This window comes from Prinia subflava, chromosome 31, assembly GCF_021018805.1.
Source record: "Prinia subflava isolate CZ2003 ecotype Zambia chromosome 31, Cam_Psub_1.2, whole genome shotgun sequence".
Taxonomy (NCBI): domain Eukaryota; kingdom Metazoa; phylum Chordata; class Aves; order Passeriformes; family Cisticolidae; genus Prinia; species Prinia subflava.
Genome location: NC_086277.1, coordinates 266,750 through 289,213, shown reverse-complemented (window position 1 = coordinate 289,213; position 22,464 = coordinate 266,750). Strand labels below are relative to the sequence as shown.

Genomic DNA, 22,464 nt, shown 5'->3' with positions numbered 1-22,464 from the left:
AATTTATCCACGCTTTGAATTCTAGAAGTATCATACCCTGTCTGTTGAAGAACTTTAGTAGACCTTTGCAGAAACAGAATAACTCATCTGTTACCTCAAACTGCATGCCAGTCAGCTCTAAGAAAGCTTGGCTTGAACAAAGATGTGCTGTATTTGAACTGATAGACTCCTTAAAAAATTGATCTGGAAACCATTTTTGTGGAGACCCTTGTTATATTTTCTGTAGCATGTTTAAATCTTCGTGCATTTGCACCTTTCATTGATCAAACTGTGATTAATTTGATTAACTTCTTTCCCCTTTGCAAACCTTCAGCATTCCTGGGAGATGGTTGGGAAGAAGAAAGGTGTCTCAGGACAGAAGGAGAGTGGACAGACAGAACCCAGTGAAGAAAGCAAAGAGAACCGGGATCGGGAGCGGGATTTCAGCAGACGACGTGGTGGGCTGCCAAGGCGAGGGCGAGGTGCCACCCGTGGAAGAGAGTGTATGCACCTGCCATTTAATAACCCACAAACCCCTCACACTGGAGCACTCTGTGCTTCATAACAGCTGTCAGTAGAGCTTTTTGGGCAGACACGTCTGTGAGGAAAACCACCCATGTGCAATGCGTGGATCTGTTTCATGCTCCCCTGTCTGAGATGATTCTTTGCATGATGCCCACTTACCATCAGCTTAAATCAAAAGTTCAGGGAACATGTGGTGATGTGGTCCCCCACACAGCCACTGCATTTTGGGGTTTGAGATCTGGTCTAGTATCCCCACTAAAGCAGGATGAGTCTTGAAATTGTCTTTGCATTGTTCTGTCTTTCAGTTCGGGGCCAGGAGAACGGGCTAGATGGTGGTAAGAGTGGAGGATCTTCTGGAAGAGGCACGGAAAGAGGGAGGCGGGGACGTGGCCGAGGCCGAGGTACACATGGGATATGAGGTCCCCAGGGGGTGGGAGGAGAAGAATTACATTAGTGTATCTACCTCCTGTGATGTTCTAAAGCCTCTTTTATGGGAGGAATTGCCAAACTGAAAATATGCACTTGATTTTTCTGTTCTCGTGCTTACTTTCAGTGCCTGCATGTTGCTTTCCCATCTTAAAGATACTAGAAATAGCACCTTGTTCTTGCATCGCATCCACAGAGTTAGAAAAAAAAAATTGTGCTTTATTATGGAGGTGGGAAATTTATTACGGAGGTGGGAAGCTGAAAAACTCAAGGTTGACTATTTTAGCAGGCGAGCCAATGGCATGTTAGCAACAGAACCTGCATCCTCATCATTCTTGCACATGTGTCTGAGCACCACCACTGGCTTGGACTTCATGTACTTGGGGCAGAAATTAATTTTACCCCAAAATCTGTTGCTGAGGTCACATAGTGCAGAAATCAGAACTTGGGGTCCAATACTTACAGTTTGTGCCAGCTGGAAACCTCATGTGAGCCTGGAATGATGCATTGCTAAATCATGCTGCCAGCCAGCTGAGGTCACTCCCATACATCGAAAGATCTTGCTGGCAATCCTATCAACCCAAGAAGATCCTCTCCACTTTTGTATTCTCGGTGTTAGAACTCTGTTTGTTGTTCAAGTGTTCCTTTTCCTGGTGTTGCAGAGCCAAGCATGTGTGTGTATATTTACAGGTGGCTCTGGACGGCGAGGGGGAAGATTTTCTGCCCAAGGCATGGGGTAAGTTTCACTGACACAAACCACAGCAAAAATAAAAGCCTGTGCGTGAATGGCGCTGTTTGTGTCAGTTCTGTTTGCATTTTCCTTTTTTTTTGTTTTGTTTTCTTAGTGAGGCCCAATAGCTGAAGCATTTCTCTGCTGAGAGAACTGCCTTGTGATATGTATTATGATCTGAATAAAATCAATTGCTCTCAAAATGCTTTGACAGAGTGAACATTTTCATTCTCCTATTTCTTACAGGACTTTCAACCCAGCTGACTATGCTGAGCCGGCCAGCACGGATGAGAACTATGGGAATAGCAACAACAACACGTGGAACAACACTGGGAGCTTCGAGCCGGATGATGGCACAAGTGAGTGTCTTACATGCACGTGTGCTGGTTTGTATTGACAACATGAGTGGGTTTTGCATCCATCCAGTTGCAGTGGGGACATTCTAGTAAGGTCTTAGGCTCAGGAATGGAAGAGCAGGTTGTTGGTTTAGAGATGGATTTCAGGGACCATGATACTTTGCACCCTTTGCACATTAGAAACAGGAGCTGGATGATTGCTCTGGGGTGAGCTTGTGGGGGCTGTTGCCTGACAGAGGCACAGAAATGCTCACCTCTATTTGTTTTCCTGTAGAAACCATGCTACTGCTTGAAAAAGTATTTTTTATAAACTGTAGTGTAAGATCCAAGATCTCCCAGTGTTTGGTGTATCCTCCAGAAAATTACTCCGATTCAGATGTATTGATCTTCATTTTGATACTGGGAGCATTCTTTCATTCATGGTCATCTTGCTCAAACCATGATGGGATAGGCCTTTGCTACAGAAACAAGCTGAAAACAATTCTCCTTCCTTCCCTGTTTGAAGTGGATGTGTTTGCTGGGTGATTCTGAGCACCCAGCTGCCTCTGCACATTCTCCTGCCCTGGAAAACTGGTGCTCTGCATTTTTTTTCACATACACAAAATATTGAGACACAAGTGAACTCAGATTTTGCAGTGTGAGAATAGGACAGTCACAGTCCTTGACTGTAAGCAGCCTTTTGAGGGAGCAGGACTAACTGGTGGTTTTGTTGTCTTTTTTGTGGAGCAATCTTGCACCGCTGCAAAGTCAAACTATTTTTCCACAATTACTGAGTATTTAAGTAAATACCACATTTTGGGTATGAGAAGCACCCACATCTGTATTAATGGTGCTTTAGACCACTTCCATACTTCCTGGCTTTGCTGAAAAACTGATAGGTTTAGAAAGAGAGAATTAAAGTCTTGTAAACTGTGACACCTTTTACTGCATACTCTTGGGGTCGGGTAGAGGGGTGTGGGTGGTTCGTTTGTGTTTTCATGGGTTTTCTTTGGATTTTGTTCCATTTTTTCCCTTCAGAAAACGGCTGTTGTGGAAGGAGGGTGTTTTTGTGAAACAGCAGACTGAGTGATGGTCTTGGCAGCTGAGAAGGGGTTTTAAATAACATAGGGAATAGTGTGGGATTGTGTTTGGGGCAGTGGGTATGCTTGCCTCCTCAGAAAAAGGGGAGTGGACAAGCTCTGTGTGCTAGAAGTTTTAATTGTCTAGTGGGAACAGGCTTCTATGTGAATGATTTTCTGTTTCCTGTGTTAGTGTTTTGTGGAATGAAGTGGGTTAGAGTGTGGTTAGGGGGAACTGAAGATTTTTCAGATCAACAGCTCAGATTTGCTCCAGTACTACAATACAGCTGTAAAATTTATTGTGCAACACCACTGGTCACCTGTGTTGTGTGTGGTTGTTTCCAATTTAGTAGCCACAGGCATCTCTTTAAATTAATAATATCCACAGGTACAATTTGACTGGTGTTACATGGGGGCAGTGAAACTTACCTGCACTTCTTTAAATCAAAATTTCACCGGTTGTCTTTCTTTTCTTTTTTTTTTTGTTTCAGGACTTGATTTCATTGGGGGTGAGGGGTCAAATTATCCCCGAAAATTTGACACTGCTCCTGGTATGATACATCCAGGTGCACTAACTGCCCCGGATACCTTTACTGTATAACTTTTTTTAAAAAATCTGAAATATCTGTGGATATGTCATTCTTCTCTCTCTTAATTTGTTCATTTTGATTAATATATGACATTTGTTCTCACTGTGCTTTTACTAACACTGACACCTTGAGTGGAAATTGGGAGAGGCTAACATCAATTCTTGTGGATTATGCAAATTTTAACTTCAACCATTGCTTTTCCATGCCCAGAGCAGCTCTGTATCTGCAGAGCTGGTGACTTAGTATCCCACCCGAGGGCAAGACGTGTGAGGCAGCTCAGTCATACTCCCTTTGTCTCACACCCCAAAAGCTGTGACTTGCTGTTGTCCCTGTGCCATTCCACTGGCCTCCCTGCTCTTCCTGCCTAGGGTCACAATGCTGCTGCAAGGGCAGCTGGTGTAGCTGAACTCTCTATGTGCTTTGCCTCTGCTTACAGCTGCTGCTGGGTGGCTGCTCTGGCATGCTTAGTCTGCCTGGCTGCTCCTCTTCACCTCCCTGCACTTGAAGATGATGGTGGATTTTGAGATGGCAAAGCTGCTCTGTTTCTGGCTGCTTTATTTCCTGCTCTTATACTCTTGTCCTTATGAGGCTGAGAGACTCATCACCATGAGATGATGCAGTTTGCCTTACCTGTATAGAATTCCATTGGTGTCCATAGTAAGGCCAGCATCCTGTTTGACTGTCTCTTCTGTCTAACCTGAGGTTTTGAAGTTGAGGCCAAGGGACCTTCCAGAAGAACTTGCCACTTGACTCCTCAAGGTCAGGGCAGGAGGACAAGTGTTGAGGCTGAAGAGTCCCTTATGCAAGGGCCCAAAAGCAGGCAAACATACATGGAGTGCTTCTCCTGTGTTGGAGCATTTCCTGGTTCTCACCTCAGAGTTAATCTTTAACTTTCACAGGCAGCACAAGGCCATCTGCTCCACCACTGCCATTGTGGTTTTGCTGCCCTTTGGTTTTGTGTGAATTAACATTCCTTCGAGGTGCAGAATGCATGCGAGCCTTTGGGTCTGTTGTCTTCCTAGTGCAGGGTGACTAGCCTGGATCCAGTCCTTGAGAGGCAGCTGACTGCCTGCTGGGCTGTGGGAGGAGCAAGCTGGGTGGCTATCTCCCAGTTTAAAATGGAGAGTGTATTTGGGGAAGGATTTGAAAAACTTGGAGACACAATACGATTTTTTTTCCTTCACCGCATTCATATTTGCGCATGTTGGCTTAATTTTATTTTTTCCTCTTTTTCCTGGTTTGAGGAGCTTGGAGACTAGCAGCTTTTTGAAGGGCTTTCTGGAAGCAGAGAGGAAGGCTGTTCAGAAGACCACCTTTCTGAAATGTTAGAAGGCTCAGGGTATTGCTTTTGCTGCAGTTCTCCCCTTCAGAAGAGCTTGATGGACTGTGATACAGTTGGTTTCTTTAAACAAACTTCCCATCCTGTGCTAGTTGGGAGCTTTCTGGAGTGTTCCTAGTGAATACTCAGTTATACATCATAGGTCTTTGATTGTTCATCTGCCTCTTTGTGTGTGGGGAGCTTGAGCTGTGCTGAGTCAGTGTCTGGTATATGGGGAGTAGACTTGCTGGGCAAGCCCTGTCAGTGGCTGTTCTTCCATCTGCAGGGTTTCCTTCTGCTTTTAGTGCTACTTTTCTTTTTATTTTCTCCAAATAAACAAGACCTAAGAGCCCCATGCTATGTTCCTGCATGCACAAACTTGTCTTGGGGCAACTCTCCTGTCTTCCTGCTCTCTGGGCCGGCTGCAGGTATATCCAGCTCCCACTTTACCTCTTGGGTAAGGCTTTGGCTAGAATGATCTTTCTGATCCATGAAAATTTGGAAAGCAGCCTTCCCACTACTTCTGTGAGGGCACCAAAAATCTAAGGATTGTGGCAATTTAGGTTTCTAAACTTCAGATGTGTTTTGCATTGAATGTGTTGGTGTTTCTGGCTGTGGAGGAAGGGGTAGTGTGCCTTAAAACGCCTGGCACTCTGGCAAGTCTTGTCTTAATATCTGTATTTCAAACTTTAATATATAAAAAAGTAAATTCTGGGAGACTTTCTGAATTAGCTCAACTCATCAAGTAAGATAAAAATGCAATGAAAAAAGAATAATTCACTGATACTTATTTCATGCACTAAATCCCCCAAGTCTAGACAAATGGTTGTTTAAATACACAAGTGAAGTCTATATGGGGAGATCTGTGTCCTGCAGAAGAGTTCAGAATGCTCTCCTTCCCTACGTGCTTTGTTTTATGCTGTAAAAGGGCTGATACCAACTTGTCCTATCTAGTAAATGTCTTCAGGATTAACCCTGCTGGTGCTCTCAGATTTTCTTGATCTGGTTTGTGTGGACTGAAAACAAGCTGCACAAAATGGCACTGGCTTTATGTTCTGAGGTTTTGGAGAGCTCCTGCTCTCTTCCCAAACAAAATTTTAGTTGTTAAATGGAGTCTGAAACTGCCACATAATATTCAAAATACAAAGGTTAAACTGTGATGAAAGTGAGAATTGGAACAAGTTGAAAATGCAGCCAGGCAAAACTCTTATTTTCTGGTAAATTTTTGCTCGCCTAAATTGCGCTGTGTTGGATCGCAGCTGAAGTTTCCTGCTTTTCTCCCTGGTACTTTAAGCTGCACACTTTGAAACTATCTCTGAAACTGGTCACAGAAAATGCAGGAATTTCTTAGTCCCATAAATTTTCTTTTCTGAATCTCATTTGCCTGAGCACAGGAGGTTCTGAAATGCTGACATTTCAAGACTTTTTTTGGTGGAGTGGAACATGAATCATGGGAATTGCTCAGTTATCCTTAAGTTTTATAGAAACCTGGGGGTTACCTGGATGGTGAGATCCTGTGCCAGAGCTGGCAGGAAGCCCATGAGGGAGGCCTGAGGTGCTGGGGTAACACTGACTGCTTGGGGGTGCACAAACCTACAGCTGCTGAAGGTCAAGGGGAAGCCAGGGAAATGGCACAAGGAGGCTGGAGACGATGCTGGGGCTTCCTTGCACAGCTCAGCTCTCCTTTTGGGTGTTGGGAGGGTGTTCATTGCCCTATCTGCCAGCCCAGCAGTCCCTTTTTTTCATCCCAGCCTGCACCAGCAAGGCAGGGGCAATCCCATCACAGTACCTTGACTGTAAAATGTGGGTTGAGATTGACTGCTTTAACTTGTCTGATTGGCAAATAGAAATCCTCCTGGCTGCCTGCAAAGTGCTTCCCCAGCTGTTGGAGGTAGAGCTTTGATGCATCCATAACTTCTATACCTGTTGTTGTCCTTATAGGTGCATGGAGGGCAGCAACAGAAGAATGGGGCACGGAGGACTGGAATGAAGATGTAGGTATTTTCTGAACCCATCTCCTCTGTGCATCTGCCAGCAGCTGCTGTCCTGTCTCTACACACAGAGCTGCTAGGGGAGCTCAAAGCCCATCCTCTCCAAACTGTGGACAGAACACCAGGCAGGCTCCCAGCTCTGAGAGCTATGATGAATAAGTAATTGTTGCATCCTCTACAGGATATATATTATAGAGCTTGTCATAAGAGCCCAAGACAGGGAGATATCTCCTGGGGCATTGAGGCTGGTCCTCTCATTTCCTGTAACTGCAAGATGGAATTCTTCCAAAAACTGGCCTGACTCCACACAGGACTCTTGCTCCACTCCTCTGGTGGAGTGGCAGCTGGAGAAGGTTTGCCTTTCATCACACCAGCAGCAGTTCCACGGTTTCATGCATATCATGTGCCTCTGCTGGTCCTTGTGATTTGGATGGAAAAGAAGGTCTTGACTTTAGCCTCTGATTTGCTCTCTGATGTGTCTCACCACCTTGTGCTCTCTACCTGATGTCTCCTTCAGGAGAGAATGGACATTGTTAGCACCTTCTGTTAATGCCTATCTATAAGTTTCTTCTGAAATGGGCTTCAGTCCCTCTCCAAATCAAGGCAGGACTTCTGTTCTTGCGGATGAGAGCAGGATTGGGTGTGTTAGTATTGAGTTTTGTGTGCTCATTTTGGCTCAGCCAACACAATGGGCAAGCATGGGAAGCATTTATTTTTCAGGCACCACCTGAGGGAAGCACTACTGCTGTTTTTGGAGATATGAGCAGCTTTTCTTTGTTCAGTCAGGTCTGCTAGAAGGGAGCTTCTGAGAGCCTTCAGTGTTTGTGAGATGCTCCCAGGAGTTCTGGATTTACTTTTTAAACTTTAAACTTTTAAACTAAACTTCTAAACTTTGGCAGTTCAGTTTGTAGCAGCTCCTCAGTCTGGAATAGAAGCTGTTCATGTTCAGATATGTTTCAGGCTATACCATAGGTCATCACTAACCCTCCACCAGTTTTTGAGCAATGTTATTTTCCCTTCCACAGTTGAAGTAGACTTGTTGGTCAGATTATCCAGGTGAGCCCAGATCATTGGGCGCTCATCTATGGATCCAGAGTTTCTCTTTGACTTTGCAACCAGTGCTTGCACCTACCTGTGCAGGGGCTTTTGCAGGTCTGTGCTGCAGGCCATTGACTCAGAGCAACAGCCCAAGGTCCTAGGGCAACCCTAGGGGATTTGTGGACTACAGGATATTTGTAGAAGCATTTGAGAGGTTTGGGGGTTCTTTTTGGGGTTTTTTTGTTTGTTTTTTTTCCCACTGACAGGTGATTTGTGCACTTGCCTGAGAAGAAACAAATGAAATAGAAGCTGATTCTGGTGGGAGCCAAAGGCTAGAGAAGTTTCAGTCTAAGCACTTGAATTTCTTGAGTTCTTCTGTGGCTGTTTGTCTCAAACATTCATGTGCTTTGCGTCGTAGGGACTGTTATGAGGTGTCGTTCTCACTTTTGGATTATTTTTTCTTTTTTAATCTTTCAGCTGTCAGAGACAAAGATCTTCACAGCTTCCAATGTGTCTTCAGTGCCTCTGCCTGCCGAGAATGTGACAATCACAGCTGGACAAAGGTGAGAACCCATGGTGATGTGGTTTACCTGGGAAATACAGCACATGAGTCTCAGAGCAATTTGCCATCTTCAGCAAAACCTTACTAGCTGGCTCAAATGCAGCAGCCCTGAATGAGATGAGGTGGATTTAAATGGAAGAGTTGACTTAGTAGTTTTTAGGTCCTAATCCTGGATCAGAATTTTCCTAGGCTCTGTTGCTGGTTCTTCAGGTTTGGGGGCATTTTGGTGTGTTTAATTAACATAAAGTGTGATTTAAAATCAAAGGCCATGCAGGGTCTTGCTTGGTCAGTTTGTCTTTTTCAGGTTGCTACTGGCAGTTGTGAGTTAACATTCTGCAGTTTTCTCTTCAATTTGTAAAGTAAAAGCTGTGAGGCTGGAGGGGGAATACTGCTCTAATGGAAGTGGGAGCTTCTGGTAACCTCCGTGGGTCTTTATCTACCCAGAATTGATCTCGCAGTCCTGCTAGGAAAGACACCCTCTTCTGTGGAGAATGAGTCAACAAACCTGGAGTCATCCCAGACTCCTTCCCTGGCGCAGCCACTGGTGTTCAGCAATTCTAAGCAGAGTGCTCTATCCCAGCCTGCCTCTGGAAACTCTTTCTCTCACCACAGCATGGTAAGGAAATGCTGATCTCTGCCAGTGGGTGTTTGGCTGAGGTTGCATATCCCCTGTTGTCTGTTTGGGCAATATAGGAAATACAGTCCTGATGCTTGCTGCTTGGGGCTGGTAGAGCCAAATAATTTGCTAGTCTGCTTTAAAAGCAGTGGCCTGAAGTTCATTGCTCAATTTGAAATAATTGTGATAATTCTTCCCCTGCTGCCCTTGTCAGATTTGCAACACATGCTTCATTCCTGCCTAAAGGAAAGGAAAAGCTCTTTTGGTCCAGGACTTACCATTCCAACAATTTGAGAAACAGAACTGGTGTGGGATGGAATGCTGGCATCTGCTGACAGGAGAAGGAAGGAGACATTGAGCCAGATTCAGGGATGTGCACAGACCTGGACAGATGCTGCTTTGTGTAACTTCAGCAAAAAGAAATAGAAATTGTTGACTTAATGGTGCAATAGTTGAGGAAAGATTTTCAAAACCACATTGACTATAAAGCCAAAATCTCCTGGTGTTTCTCTTTTTGTGCAACTAAATGCATGAGAATAATTCAGTACATTTTTTTAAGATCCTGTCTGTTAACTTCCTTTGTAACCCCCTGTGACACTGTGCTGTGGCGTGGCTTGGGCAAGAGATGAGCATACCTGTGTGGAGGCTGGGAAAGAAACAGGAGCTCTTCCTGCCAGCAGCTGTGTGTGCCTTTGCAGCTCGAGAGTGTTGAACTGAGGCACCCAGTGAGAAGCAGCAGAGTACAGTGTGTTTGGGCTTAATGTTCAGAGATGTACCTGTCCTGTGAGCCAAGTTCCAAGCCATGGGAGACATTGACTTTATCTCCTTGCTGAAATTGCAGGTGAACATGTTGGGGAAAGGGTTTGGAGATGTCGGAGAGGCCAAAGGCAGCAGTACTACAGGGTCACAGTTCCTGGAGCAGTTCAAGACAGCTCAGGCATTGGCTCAGTTGGCAGCTCAGCACACCCAGCCTGCTGGGAGCACCACTGCTGCTTCCTGGGACATGGGATCTACCACACAGACCTCGTCTCTGGTGCAGTATGGTAAGGAAAAGCAGCTCCCCAGAATGGAACATGTTCCCCCAGAACTGCAGAGGCATGCTGTGAGCAGCGGTGGGAGGGATTCAGCAGAGGGTTGGTTCACAACCAATTTAGCTGAGCTGGAAAAATTAAGAGAGCTGTGGGTGAGACTAAAATGTAATAGTGTGTGTGAATCTATAACTGTTCTTTTTATACTTGGAACAGTTGAATCTGTCATTCCAGACATTTTCAGGGCCAGGGATCTGATGTTCCTGAGCCTCTCAGAGTCTGCAGAACTACTTCCTGGTGTAAAGCTGTGCCAGAAAAAGGTCTGAAAGGGCATCTCTGGAGTACAGCTCCCAAATACAAGCTCATGTCAGTCTCCTCTCCCTGCTGAAGTCCTATTATCTTTTAAGGTGATTTACACTTAAATGCCAAGAAGTAACTCTATCTCTGGGTTGGCATGAGGGAATAAACAGAGATTGAGAGGTTCTTTTCAGATGAGAAGCTGAATTTTGCTGTGGTTGAGTGCTACTGTCATTCCCTTCAGCTTGTGCTTGTTACAGGGAAATGGCTCTGGTTCAAATCTAAGCTGAAGAAAAATTGAGCCCTTTCCTAGTGACAGTCAGTGTTGGCAGCTTATGATCTTCTCAGACAAGAAGCCTCAGAGGAGAGTCACAGAGACTAGGAGTTGATTTTGAATAAACTTGGAAAGGCTTAGTCAGAGGAGGAAAGTAGTGCCAACACCTGATGGTAGGCAGCCCCAAGCAGTGATGTTGCTTGGAGATACCTAGTCCCTGCAGGGGAAGGGGGAGGCAGTGGAATGCAGGAATGTTAACAGAGAGGGGAAGGAAGTGGCCTGCAGGACTCTGACATGCGGTGTCTCCACATGAGGGTCTCTGAAGTCCAGCTTTTCTTGTTGAATGGAGGACTTCTGCTGTGTAAGTTGGCTTTGTTCTGTAGGGATGGTGGAAGCAACTGAGGGAAGAAGTGCTTAAAAAGGCTTGGCATTGATGGTGGTGAGAGCATGAGGCTGGGAGCAGAGATGCTTAACAGGCTTCAGGATGAAACATAGAGGAAAAGGATTTATTTTTCTTGGTGTCAGAATTTGATTTATTTTTAAGGAAACAAACCCTGCTAACTCACCTCTGTCTTGTCCCACAGATCTCAAGAACCCAACAGACTCTTCCGTGCATAGTCCCTTTACCAAGCGTCAGGGCTTCACATCAACTTCAACCATGATAGAAGTGTTCATGCAGGAGAAGCAGCCTGTGGTGACTGCCTCCACAACCACACCGGCACCCCCATCCTCACCACTGCCTAGCAAAACCAATCCAGTTCCTCAGATGTCCCCAGGGTCTTCGGACAACCAGTCCTCAAGTCCCCAGCCAGCACAGCAGAAGCTCAAGCAGCAAAGAAAAAAAGCATCGTTAACATCAAAGGTGCAGACCAATGGTGGGGAAGGAGGCATCAGGTTGTGTTAGAGCTGCACAAACAGGCATTTGGCCTGCTGAGGGAAGGTCTAGGCTTGGCCTTCCTGCTGTTAGCACTGAGTGTTTGTGGAGGTGATGGAGTTGTGTGCCTGCCTGGGTGGAACAGTGTAATTCCAGGGCTGTAAGCCTGTAACTGCCCTTGTGTGCTGGGTATTAGTCATTCTCTGGGCTAATCACTGGGAAGGATTGACCTGTGCTGTTGTTCCTCCCTTGCAGATTCCTGCACTTGCGGTGGAAATGCCTGGCTCGTCGGATATCTCAGGGCTAAACCTGCAGTTTGGGGCGTTACAGTTTGGTTCGGAGCCTGTTCTTGCCGAGTATGAGTCAACGCCCACAACCAGTGCCGCCGTTAGCCAGCCTCAGAGCAGCCTCTACACCAGCTCGGCCAGGTGAGGACAGGAACCTTCTAATCCAAGCAGGCAGCTTTAGAATTTCACTAGTCCTGTGGACATGAATTGTCATGCATACTAGTAGACCCCTTCTGACTGTGCTGTGGTCACAAGGGGGGGACAATGTATGCAACAGCAAAGCACAAGTTGCCAGCAGACTCATCGGTCAGCTCTGTGGCTCTTTGGCCTGTGGTACTTGCACAGAAAGCAGTTTTCCTGCAGCCCTTAAACTGTGTTGTTGAAAGCACAGGAGGGGAATCCCCAGTACAACTGCTCCATGTCTCTGGTGAGCAGGTTCTGAGTGCTTTGTCCTTCTTTTTGCCTGGCAAATTGGGACACAGTGGGGTAGGTGTATCTACAGTGATGGTGCGTTTGTCTTCTGTTGGGCTGACCCTTAGTAACTGGCCAGTCTCTTGAGTACTGGGACCTGAGTGGTAGCAGCTACTCAGTGTTGAAGTGTTGCCTAAGGCACAGCAGTGTGTGAGGCAAAGCTGCAGCTGGATGTCCATGGTTGGGCCAGCTCTGCTCTCTGGGCATGTTTCTTGGCTTGGCTGCTTCATGTGGTGCCTTTATACTGATGCTCGGGGCTTTTCATCTTGAGTATTTGAAGTGAAGAAAGCGAAGAGCCCAGTGTGGGTCAGCAGCTTATAGCAGAGCTGTTTTGGAGGAAAATGGAGGAACACTGTTTTTTTTCCTTTGTAGTGAATCTTCATCCACAATTTCGTCCAATCAAAGCCAGGAGTCTGGTTACCAGAGTGGCACAATACAGACAGCAACATTTACCTCCCAGAACAGTGCTCAGGGACCACTGTACGAACAGAGATCCACCCAGACGAGGCGATACCCAAATTCGATCTCCTCCTCACCCCAGAAAGATCTGACCCAAGCTAAGGTAAGAGAACAGCTTTGCTCACCTGTTGTGCTGAGTGAGCCTCATGTGTGAAGTGTCTTGGGGGAAGCTGAATAACTTATCAAATGGTCCTGTGATCCTCTAGCCTCACTGTGTGGCTCGTGAGCTCTAAAGAGAGCTCTCTTCTGGCTGCTGTGTTTTGTGCCTGGGCCTGGACTGCTGGGGTTAACAGCAGTCAAGTTGACTGCAGGGTAGATGTTGTGTCATGTACAGTTACCCTGCTAGAGAGGGGCATGCAGACAAATAATTCTGTTCTGTGTTAAGGGTTTGGTTCTTGTATGCTGCACACCGGTTCAGTAACATCGGGTTTGGCTAATGAATTTGTATTGAGAATGTTGAGGTAGTCTAACTACCAGCAGTAGAGAAAATTCTTGCCCTGATGTCCCTGTTATACACTTGGGGACCATGCTGGCCTGGGGCTAGACCTTGGGACTGACCCAAACACAGTCTGGTGACACATGCTGGTAGCATGACCTTTTCAGAACTGCGGACGGGAGTGTGGGAGAGAGGTGACACTCTGCTTCTGGAAATGCACAGCTAAAATGCCCAGTACTCCTTTTTTCTCTTCTTCTTCAGAATGGTTTCAGTTCTGTACAACCCACGCCATTACAAACCACACAGGCTGTTGAAGGTAAGAGTCTTGCCAGTACAGCAAGTGTCCTGCATCTGTTGTGCTCATGTTCTCTGCTTTAAATGAGAAGTTTTATCTGTGCTGATAGCAAGTCCTTCCCTTGCTGGACTAATTGCTGCCATTCAGATTATTTGCTTGCCATAAAACCTTCAGCTTTCTGCTGATCCTTGAGGTCCTCGAAGAATCACCTGTGACAATAATTTACTCTGCTTTGTGTGTGGAAAGCACTTCATCTGTAGGTCTTGAAGCTCTTTCCAGAGCCAATGATAGTGTTGGGGTAAAGTGAGATGTAGAACACAATCTTAAGTGTATAACTGTTTGGCAGCACTGAGGGAAACCCCAAATCTCCCAGCACCTCTAGCTGAGCACCTGCTGATCCTTGCCCTTGTGTTACCCTCTGGAGGTTGCCAGTAGCTGCCCTTAACCCAAGGCTTTTGTTCTCAGGTGCTACAGGCCCTGCAGTGAAGTCTGACTCCCCCTCTGCTCCCAGTATTGCACCTCTCAATGATGGGGTGTCTGCATCGTCCTTGCTGACAACAGCCAGCCAACACTCAACAGCTCTGAGCAGCCTGAGCCACAGCGAGGAGCTCCCCAGTACAACCACTGCCCAGCTCAGCAGGTCAGTGGGGGGGTGGATTTCTGAAGAAGCAGAACTAGAAGCAGGAGTCTATCTCAGGCAATGAGGAAGACTAAGATGACTTATCTCATTTGAGCAGATGGGAAATGGGATGGTGCTACCCATGTTGACTCTCTCACCTTGGTCTGACAATGTTTTATTTCTCTTCCATCAGTGCATTACCCACCCAGCAGAACAATCTGTCCTCATCCACATCCTCTGGGCGAACATCAACTTCAACTCTTTTGGTGAGTCTGGCTGTGCTCTCACACTGTGTACCCCATTTCTGCACAGCTTGGTGGGGTCTGCTGGGGTGCCTGACCTTGGAGCTGCAGTTGTGACAGGAGCTGCCAGGCTGCTGGCTGTCCTGCTGGAGTTTGGATGCTGTGGGCTGAGAAATGACAGAGGGTTATATCAGAACACTGTGCACCTGTGGCTCAAGGCTGTTGACACCCTGCCTGTTTCTGACTGAGCAACGCCTTCTTTTGAGCCTGTAGTAGCCCTTGAAGGTGCTGCAGAGTCACAGCCACATGTCAGAGCAAACTGGTAGCTGATGCAGTGGAACCAAATAAATACCTGTACTGCTGGGGCTGTTGCAGTACAGTTCCTGGGTATTGGCTTCTGCAGCAGAATAAATCACCCTGCTGCAAATGTGGTGTCAAGCCCTGCTCCACTCATCACACAAATGTGTTGGGATGTAACCATGAGAGAGGTTTGTAATCATTAGGCTGCTGTCAGGACTTTGGATTTAAGTCAGGCTCACTGCAGAAACATCCAGATCCAGATAGAGGTGCATAATGTTCTGTGTAGAGAGTGTCCTGTGGTACCTGTGCACTTGGTTTCAGCTGCCTGATCCCCTGACTCTCCTCCCTTCCTTCCCTAGCACACAAGTGTGGAGAGTGAAGCAAGCCTCCATTCTTCTGCTAGTACTTTCTCCACCTCCTCCAGCACCGTGTCAGCTCCCCCACCGGTTGTCAGCGTTTCATCCAGCCTCAGCAGCGTCAGCAGCCTGGGCCTCAGCCTCAGCAGCAACTCCACAGTGACAGCCTCGACTCGCAGCTCCGTTGCAACCACATCAGGTACTTTCCTGGGTACTGCTGTACCAGAGAAGGGCGTGAGAGCAAGCTTTTGCTCTTTTCTTCACTGTGGAACTTTCCCTTTCTCTTCCTTTTTCAGGAAAAGCCCCTCCCAATCTCCCTCCTGGAGTCCCACCGTTGTTGCCTAATCCATACATCATGGCTCCAGGGTTGCTACATGCCTATCCGGTGAGTGGAACTTGGCAGAGGTGTCATGCCACCAGGTCCTTCCCAGCTCCTCTGCAGCAGTGAGGGATGTAGCGTGGTGGGGAAACTAAAATCTGTGACACAGCCCAGCAGGGCTGCCTTGGACAGGCAGAGTTTGGACCTGCTGTTTATTCCATGATTTCCACGTGCCTGTAGGGGTAAATGTGTGTCACGATCACCCCAGAGCAGAGTCTACATGCCTGTTCCCTGCAGCCTCTCTGGCCTTTGAAGAGCCCTTGGGCAGAGCACAGTGTGTGGAAGCACAGAGCTGTGTTAGAAACGTGGTGTGATAAAAGGTAAACAGTCAGGGCAAGTGTAGCAGTGGCCACAAAGTCTAGGAGTGTGTGTCACACCCTCTTCTAAAGGTGAGGATAGACTTCAGTTTTGGATGATTTCCAGAGGAAGACTGTTTAGTGACTTCATGGTCTGGAGCACTTTCCTGTGAGCAACTCACAGAAACTTCTGGCAGTATCAACCTGTGTAGAGGCTCTGCCTGCACCTGGTGGCTCCTGTGGCTGCTGACTGGCTACTTACGGCTTTCACTCACATTTATCTAAATGTTTAATCTAAAATTAAGTGTCCTTAAGTAGTCCATGTCCCTAATGTCATCTCTGCCTCTTTTTCTAGCCACAGGTGTATGGATATGATGACCTGCAAATGCTCCAGACGAGATTCCCGTTGGTGAGTACTGCAGAATGGTAAGGACATGCCTCTTCCATGGGTGCTGCTTGGACAGAGATGGGGCAGTCTCCATCCAAGCAGCAGTCCTGAAGAGCTGGCAAAAAGGGCTGCTGAGGGGATGCCCCTCTCTGTAGCAGCAGTGAGGAGTTAATCAGTTGCTCCTTGGCACATTGGGAGTTGGCAGCACGAGTTACTCATACTAGCAGTATTTCTTTTGGAGCCAGGGAGCATGAGTTACAATAGCAGGGTTGTTATAGAGATTCACCTTTGATCCATAACAGAGCCAGTGACTAAATACCTGATGAGAATGGGCTTTATTTAGCAACAGGACATGTCCATTTTCTTGTGAAGCAGGGGGAAGTCTAGGCAATTTAAGAACTGCATACCAGTAGACCTTATTTGGTTCTTCTAATGGCCAGATAAGGGGGATGGTACATGCTACAAAAAGCTGGGTCTGCTGTAGGTCATGATCAGCCTGGTGGATGTGGCTGATTGAACTGCAGTACTCGGACATATCTTGCAGCTACAGTACAGAAATTCCTCTCTCCCAAAAGATACTGCTTTTGGACAGAGCTGATATAAAGTGTCTTCTCCTTTTTTTATTCATCAGGATTACTACAGCATCCCATTCCCTACACCCACCACACCACTGACTGGAAGAGATGGCAGCCTGAGCAGCAATCCATACTCTGGTAGGGAAAAAGACTGCTCTGATTTCTGTCCCATCAGGGTTTGTGCTGCTTCTGCTAGTGTCCTGTGTCTTTGTCTTTGGAGCTAGATCTGCACCTGCACTGTGCCTCCTGCACTGCTTTTGGTTTGGAGCTTGCCTCTCACGGCTAAATTCTTGCGTACTCTTAGAGCATCTGGCTGTGTTAAGGCCTGATACTAGGAAGACGTGGGCAAAGTAGGGTAATGGGGCAGTAATGGGGCAGTTGGAAAGGGAATGAGGAAGGGCTGAAAGATTCTGCAAGGCCTACAACTGGGGGGCCACTTTCCAGGTAGTTGTGATGGAGATGGTAAGCAGTGTTTCTCAAGGACTGAGAGTAAAAATAGAAAGAAATACAAAATACGGAGAAGTTTGTGTTTGTGGTTTGTTTTTTTTTTTTCCTGTGGATGGAGAAAGCAAATGAGAAATTTGAGACCTGTCAAACTCAACCCAAGCACCCAGTGGGTGTATGACCTCACTGACCTTGGTAAGTGCATTAATGCACTACCAATCTGCAGTGGGCAGTGACTGTGCTGAGCTTTCACATGCTTTAGGAATGGTGGCACTTGAAGATTCGCTCTTTTTCCAGCACCACTTCTCCTCAGCTTTGGCAGGAGCTGGTTTGTGTGGAACTGCCTTTGCCCAGCTGAGGCTGAAATGCCAAGCTCAGAGCATGGCACTGTGTGAGCTCTGAATAGGAGAGTGCACGGAAGAGCCAAGCAGGTGCTCATCAGGATCAGCTCAGGGAGCTTCCCCCAGCCCTGCAGCCAAGACCTGCACAGCCCAGGCAAGGATCTGGGTTGTGTTCAGTCCTGTTGGTGGTGCATAGAGAGGGACGAGGGACAGGTCTATCTCTGCTAGAGCTCATCAGGCTCTGCTAGCAGGTTTAACCAGTGCCAGATTGTGTGCTTAGCTACTGTGGCTTCCCTTTGCTTCTGTAGTGCTGTTAGGGCCAAGGACCAATTAACAGCTTCACCTTATCAGTGTGCAAAGGTCTGAAGGCCACAGTCCTTGGCACTGGCAGAAGGTGTTGGGGGGCGGTGTGATTGAAGTCACTGTTTATCAAAACACTGGTCACCTTTGGGCTGAGTTGGAATGGGCCAGGATCTAGCATCTGTTCTTCACTCTCACCTCCTCTGTTTCAGGTGATTTAACAAAATTTGGCCGTGGTGATGCCTCTTCCCCTGCTCCTGCAACAACTCTGGCACAGCCTCAGCAGAGCCAGACCCAGACTCACCACACCACGCAGCAGACGTTCCTGAACCCGGCGCTGCCTCCTGGCTACAGTTACACCAGTCTGCCATACTACACAGGGGTACCAGGGCTGCCCAGCACCTTTCAGTATGGGCCCGCTGTGTTCCCTGTGAGTTTCCCAGAGGCAAGGTGTGGGATTTGGACAGAAGGGTGGCACAGCAAAGCCTCTTCTCACTCTGTTCCTCCCTGTTCTGTAGGTTGCTCCTACCTCTTCCAAGCAGCATGGTGTGAATGTCAGCGTCAATGCATCAGCGACCCCTTTCCAGCAGCCCAGTGGCTATGGCTCTCATGGGTACAGCACTGGTAAGAGACCCACAAAAGCACCTTCCACAGCAGGAGGATTTGCTCCCAGTCTTACTGGTTGTGATGGGGACTGCTGTCTTACAGCAGTAATAGAGAAAAATGCCAGGAGTGCTGCTCCCAGCTAGTTTGATTATCCTTAGAAAGGCCCAGGATTGTTCTGCGTCCAGGTCTGGAGCGTGTTTAGGGGTTTATAAATCACTTCATGCTCTCCTCTGTGCCCCACTGTCAGCTGTCTGGGCCCTTGGACTACTATCAGAAGCTTAAGCTGCTGAGTTGTTTGGTTTGATGTTTAACTGCCTATATGTGATTAACAGAACAGCAGTTGTTCTGGATTTGAACTTGTTTCCCACCAGTGTTTGGCAGACACTTTCTAGGGAAGTGTCCTTGATTCAAAGATGTGGGAAGATCATGAACCTGCTGCCTGTTTTGGTACTTGGTTGGTGTCTGGCTGATGTACGCAGGGCTGCATTTGGCTCTCTCTTCCAGTCTTTAAATTCCTTTTGTCACTTTTTTTCACTGCATTAGAGCCCTTTGAGATAGTATTTTCTCTTTGCAAAGGTATTTCAGCTTTATACCAGGTCACCTGGTGCTGAGTCCTTTAAACTGCTTTCATTTCAGCACTTTTCCCAGCCATTAAATGATGGCTGAGGTGTTCTCTGGGCCACCCTCTTTTATGGACAGCCAACATCCCATGGGACTTGTGTTGTCAGTCACTGCACCAGCCATCCCTGCCCACAGCTGAATTGTCTCTACATGCAGTTACCTATTTTACACCCAAGGAGCTTTTGGGCTGTTCTTGCTGCTGTGCCACATGGTGTGGGTTTCCCTATCTGTCCATTGCATTCCCCAGCTCTCCTCAGACCTGCTGTTCTCTGTGTGTTTCTCTGAGTGGCAGCCAGCCCTTCAGCTGGTTTCTGGAAGTATTTTGAAACCATGTGTGTCCAGAGCAAAATAACTTACATGGGTGCTTTGCATGTGGTCGTGCCAGGGCCTGGCTGCCCAGGCCAGTTTATCTGCGGATCTTCTCTGATGCCTGGAGCTCTCCACCAAGTGTTGCTGGTGTTAGCAACAAGCAGCTCCTGCTCACCCACTGGCTGCTGCCTAACACCCACCTCTCCCTTCTCCCCAGGTGTATCTGTGACATCCAGTAATACAGGCGTGCCAGACATCTCGGGCTCTGTCTACTCCAAAACTCAGGTTAGTGTCTGTGAGTGCTGGGGAGGAGAAGCCAAGCTGAGACAGCCTCACTGGGCAATGAGGTCTCTCTTCCCCCTGCATTAGGCAGCCAGGGAGAAGGGAAATGCTTGACCTTTCCCAGCTTACAGCAATTCCAAGCTCAGAAAGAGCCATAGGAAGAGACTCTGTCTGTCCTCTATACCATAAGCTGACTCTGGTTCTGTGATGTGTAGAGATGGGAAGGGGCACACTGCCAGCCTGGTTCCCAGCCCTTACTCTGCCATTGGCATCTCCTTCTTAGCAATCCTTCGAGAAGCAGGGATTTCACACTGGAACCCCAGCAGCCTCCTTCAACCTGCCTTCAGCGCTGGGCAGTGGCGGCCCCATCAACCCCGCGACAGCGGCGGCGTACCCTCCCACCCCGTTCATGCACATCCTGACCCCACATCAGCAGCCTCACTCGCAGATCCTGCACCATCACCTGCAGCAGGATGGGCAGGTAAGCAATGCCCCTGGCACCTCAGCCCCTTACTGGGGTATCTCCTAGGGCTCCTGCTCCCCCTTTACTTCCCTGATCCCTCTCTCCCTCCCTGCCTCCCTCTCTCATGCTCTGCGGCAGACACACACAGTGACGTGCACATGCTCACACCTGCACATACACACAGGGCTGGTAAGAGGATGAGGTGAGAAGGAAGGCATGGGGTGCACTCTGCCAGGGTGGATACTCTGTACAACCCCCCTGTTGCTGGGCTGCACCAGGTAAGGCCAGGTGGTGCCCCCTCACAAAGACACATCTGGGACATCCCAACCTCCCCCATCCCCAGAGTGGCAGCACCAAAGGGGTTACTTGTCATAGCCACGACCCTGCAGGAGCTTTCAGGTCTAACAATGGATTTCTATTGTCATAGTTTGTCCCTTTATTTTACATATCCTGGTACTGCAACAGCTTCCATATTTGCAGATGATACTGTGCTGCCAGCGCCAGCAGGAAGATCAGGTAATGAACTCTTGGAAAATGCATTGCACTTGCCCTGGGTTCTGCCCCTGCTCCTAAGAGTCCCCAGGATCATGTAGCCCCTTCCTTCTCCCCCATGGGCCTGCAAGGCAAGGAGAGAGGTCCTCAGTCAGTATGTGCACACACATATACACACCTGCGCGCAGACACAACCTGTACCAACCCTTCCCCGTCTCCCCTCTTCCCCGCTGCTCAGCGGCCACGCGAGCTGCCCACAGCCCTGTGCACTGCTGGCCTGGAGCAAGGTGTGGAGCTGAGGGGGGGTGCTGGGGCACAGACGGTGCAGCTGCGAGGTGCTGGAGGCAGCACCAGTGCCAGGGAGTTCAGCTGGACTGAGGTGGATCAGCGGCTGCTGAGGAGCTGTTGCCCAGAGCACCTGGCTGGGGCCATCTTCTGGGGCCGAGGCATTGCCAGCGGTGCCCTGTGGAGCAGGCTGGGGGTGGTTCCCCTGCACTCACCACCTGCTTTTCTCTCTGCCCTTTCCCACAGAGCGGCTCTGGGCAGCGCAGCCAAGGCAGCTCCATCCCCCAGAAATCCCAGGCCAACAAGTCTGCCTACAACAGCTACAGCTGGGGTGCCAACTGAGGCTGGGCCCCCTCGCCACCACTTGCTTCTGGAAGAGAATCGCAGTGACCCCAGTAATGAGGAAGGATCCCAGGGAGGAGAGAGTCCTGCAGCGGGGAGGGCCCGGGCCTCCAGCCCTTGGCAGGGCCCCGCAGGGCAGGCCGCAGGCACCTCTGCGTTGTCTGTCTTCAGCCACTTTCCTGTTGTATGTAATATAGAATTTGTATTTTTTTTCTTTTTTTTCCTTTTTTTTTCTCTCTCTCTCCGCATTCAGATCTGAACCGTTTGCCGTAGGGGCCTTTTTTGGTTTTTACTCCTTCTATCCCCTGCCCCATCCCCCAGAATCTCTCAGATCCAAAGGAGTGGAAGCTGCGAGTCGCCTACAGCAAACCCCCTTATTATTAGGATTAAGACCAGTAATTGATATGAGCAGCATTGTAAGATTAATTAGTTGAAGTGTTTTTTTTGTACCGTGTTCTAAATTTAATGGATAAATGTGTCTTGTATATAAAAACAAAAACCCCATGCTGTCCTCTAGTTCTCTCATTTCTCCCCCACCCCAGCAAGGGGTCCCCCCTGGTATTTTATGTTCTCCATCTGCGTCCCTTCATCCTCATGGGCCCAGAGTGCAGGTCCTGCCCTGCTTTGCACGCTGTAAGTATCTTCTGCTTTTGGGTTGGGGATTTTTTTGTTTTGGTTTGGTTTTTTTTTGGTGGGGTTTTGTTCATTGGTTTGGTTTGGGGTTTTTTTATTTTTTGTTCGGTTTTTTTTTTCTATGCAGTCCAGATCTTGTATTTTTCAGTTCCACTTGATCCCTTCAGCTGCAGCCCCAAGCGGGGATTTACTGAAGAGAATAAAGATCACAAAGTGATGTGTGTATTTTTTCCACCTTCTCAGCCTCCTTCCCTATTTTTGGTGCAGGGGGTGGGCGGCCCTGGGCTGTGGGGGCAGTGCTTCCCCCACGCCTCCCCAGCTTCTCGCTGGTGTTTTTGTCCACTCCTTTTGTGGATTTTTCCTTTTCCCAGCTGCTGCACTGGGCAGCAGGATGCCAGGATACTCCCACTGTCCTACCCTCCCTTCTCTCAGACCCTCGCCCTTCATTTCTGCCTCCTGCTGTGCTCTGTCCTATGTCCCTGCTTCTCTGGTGCTCCTGGTCCTCCTTTTGGAGGTTGAGGGGTGCTCTCCCCAGCGCCCTCCTCCCCATGAGACCATCGGGACAGTCAGGGCAGAGTGCT

General features: G+C 48.2%; 1 protein-coding gene across 7 annotated transcripts in view; it reads left to right on the top strand.

Moving 5' to 3' along the window:
• The window catches only part of UBAP2L (ubiquitin associated protein 2 like), a 30,135-nt gene extending 8,035 nt beyond the window's left edge, over positions 1–22,100 (top strand). For 3 of the 7 annotated variants that reach the window (XM_063420312.1, XM_063420308.1, XM_063420310.1), the window contains exons 5-28: positions 314–482; positions 810–905; positions 1,621–1,666; positions 1,907–2,019; positions 3,566–3,640; positions 6,924–6,976; positions 8,489–8,574; positions 9,018–9,189; positions 10,031–10,232; positions 11,373–11,650; positions 11,918–12,090; positions 12,793–12,982; positions 13,577–13,631; positions 14,076–14,250; positions 14,423–14,495; positions 15,131–15,326; positions 15,424–15,512; positions 16,158–16,211; positions 16,822–16,903; positions 18,063–18,280; positions 18,369–18,474; positions 19,604–19,671; positions 19,952–20,149; positions 21,155–22,100. In XM_063420312.1, coding sequence (XP_063276382.1) covers positions 314–482; positions 810–905; positions 1,621–1,666; positions 1,907–2,019; positions 3,566–3,640; positions 6,924–6,976; positions 8,489–8,574; positions 9,018–9,189; positions 10,031–10,232; positions 11,373–11,650; positions 11,918–12,090; positions 12,793–12,982; positions 13,577–13,631; positions 14,076–14,250; positions 14,423–14,495; positions 15,131–15,326; positions 15,424–15,512; positions 16,158–16,211; positions 16,822–16,903; positions 18,063–18,280; positions 18,369–18,474; positions 19,604–19,671; positions 19,952–20,149; positions 21,155–21,250 — 3,063 coding nt within the window. In that variant the 3' untranslated portion in view covers positions 21,251–22,100. The remainder of the gene's footprint in view (positions 1–313; positions 483–809; positions 906–1,620; positions 1,667–1,906; positions 2,020–3,565; positions 3,641–6,923; positions 6,977–8,488; positions 8,575–9,017; positions 9,190–10,030; positions 10,233–11,372; positions 11,651–11,917; positions 12,091–12,792; positions 12,983–13,576; positions 13,632–14,075; positions 14,251–14,422; positions 14,496–15,130; positions 15,327–15,423; positions 15,513–16,157; positions 16,212–16,821; positions 16,904–18,062; positions 18,281–18,368; positions 18,475–19,603; positions 19,672–19,951; positions 20,150–21,154) is intronic. The other 4 variants (XM_063420313.1, XM_063420311.1, XM_063420315.1 and 1 more) reach the window with 2 other exon arrangements.
• The last annotated feature ends 364 nt before the right edge of the window (positions 22,101–22,464 follow it).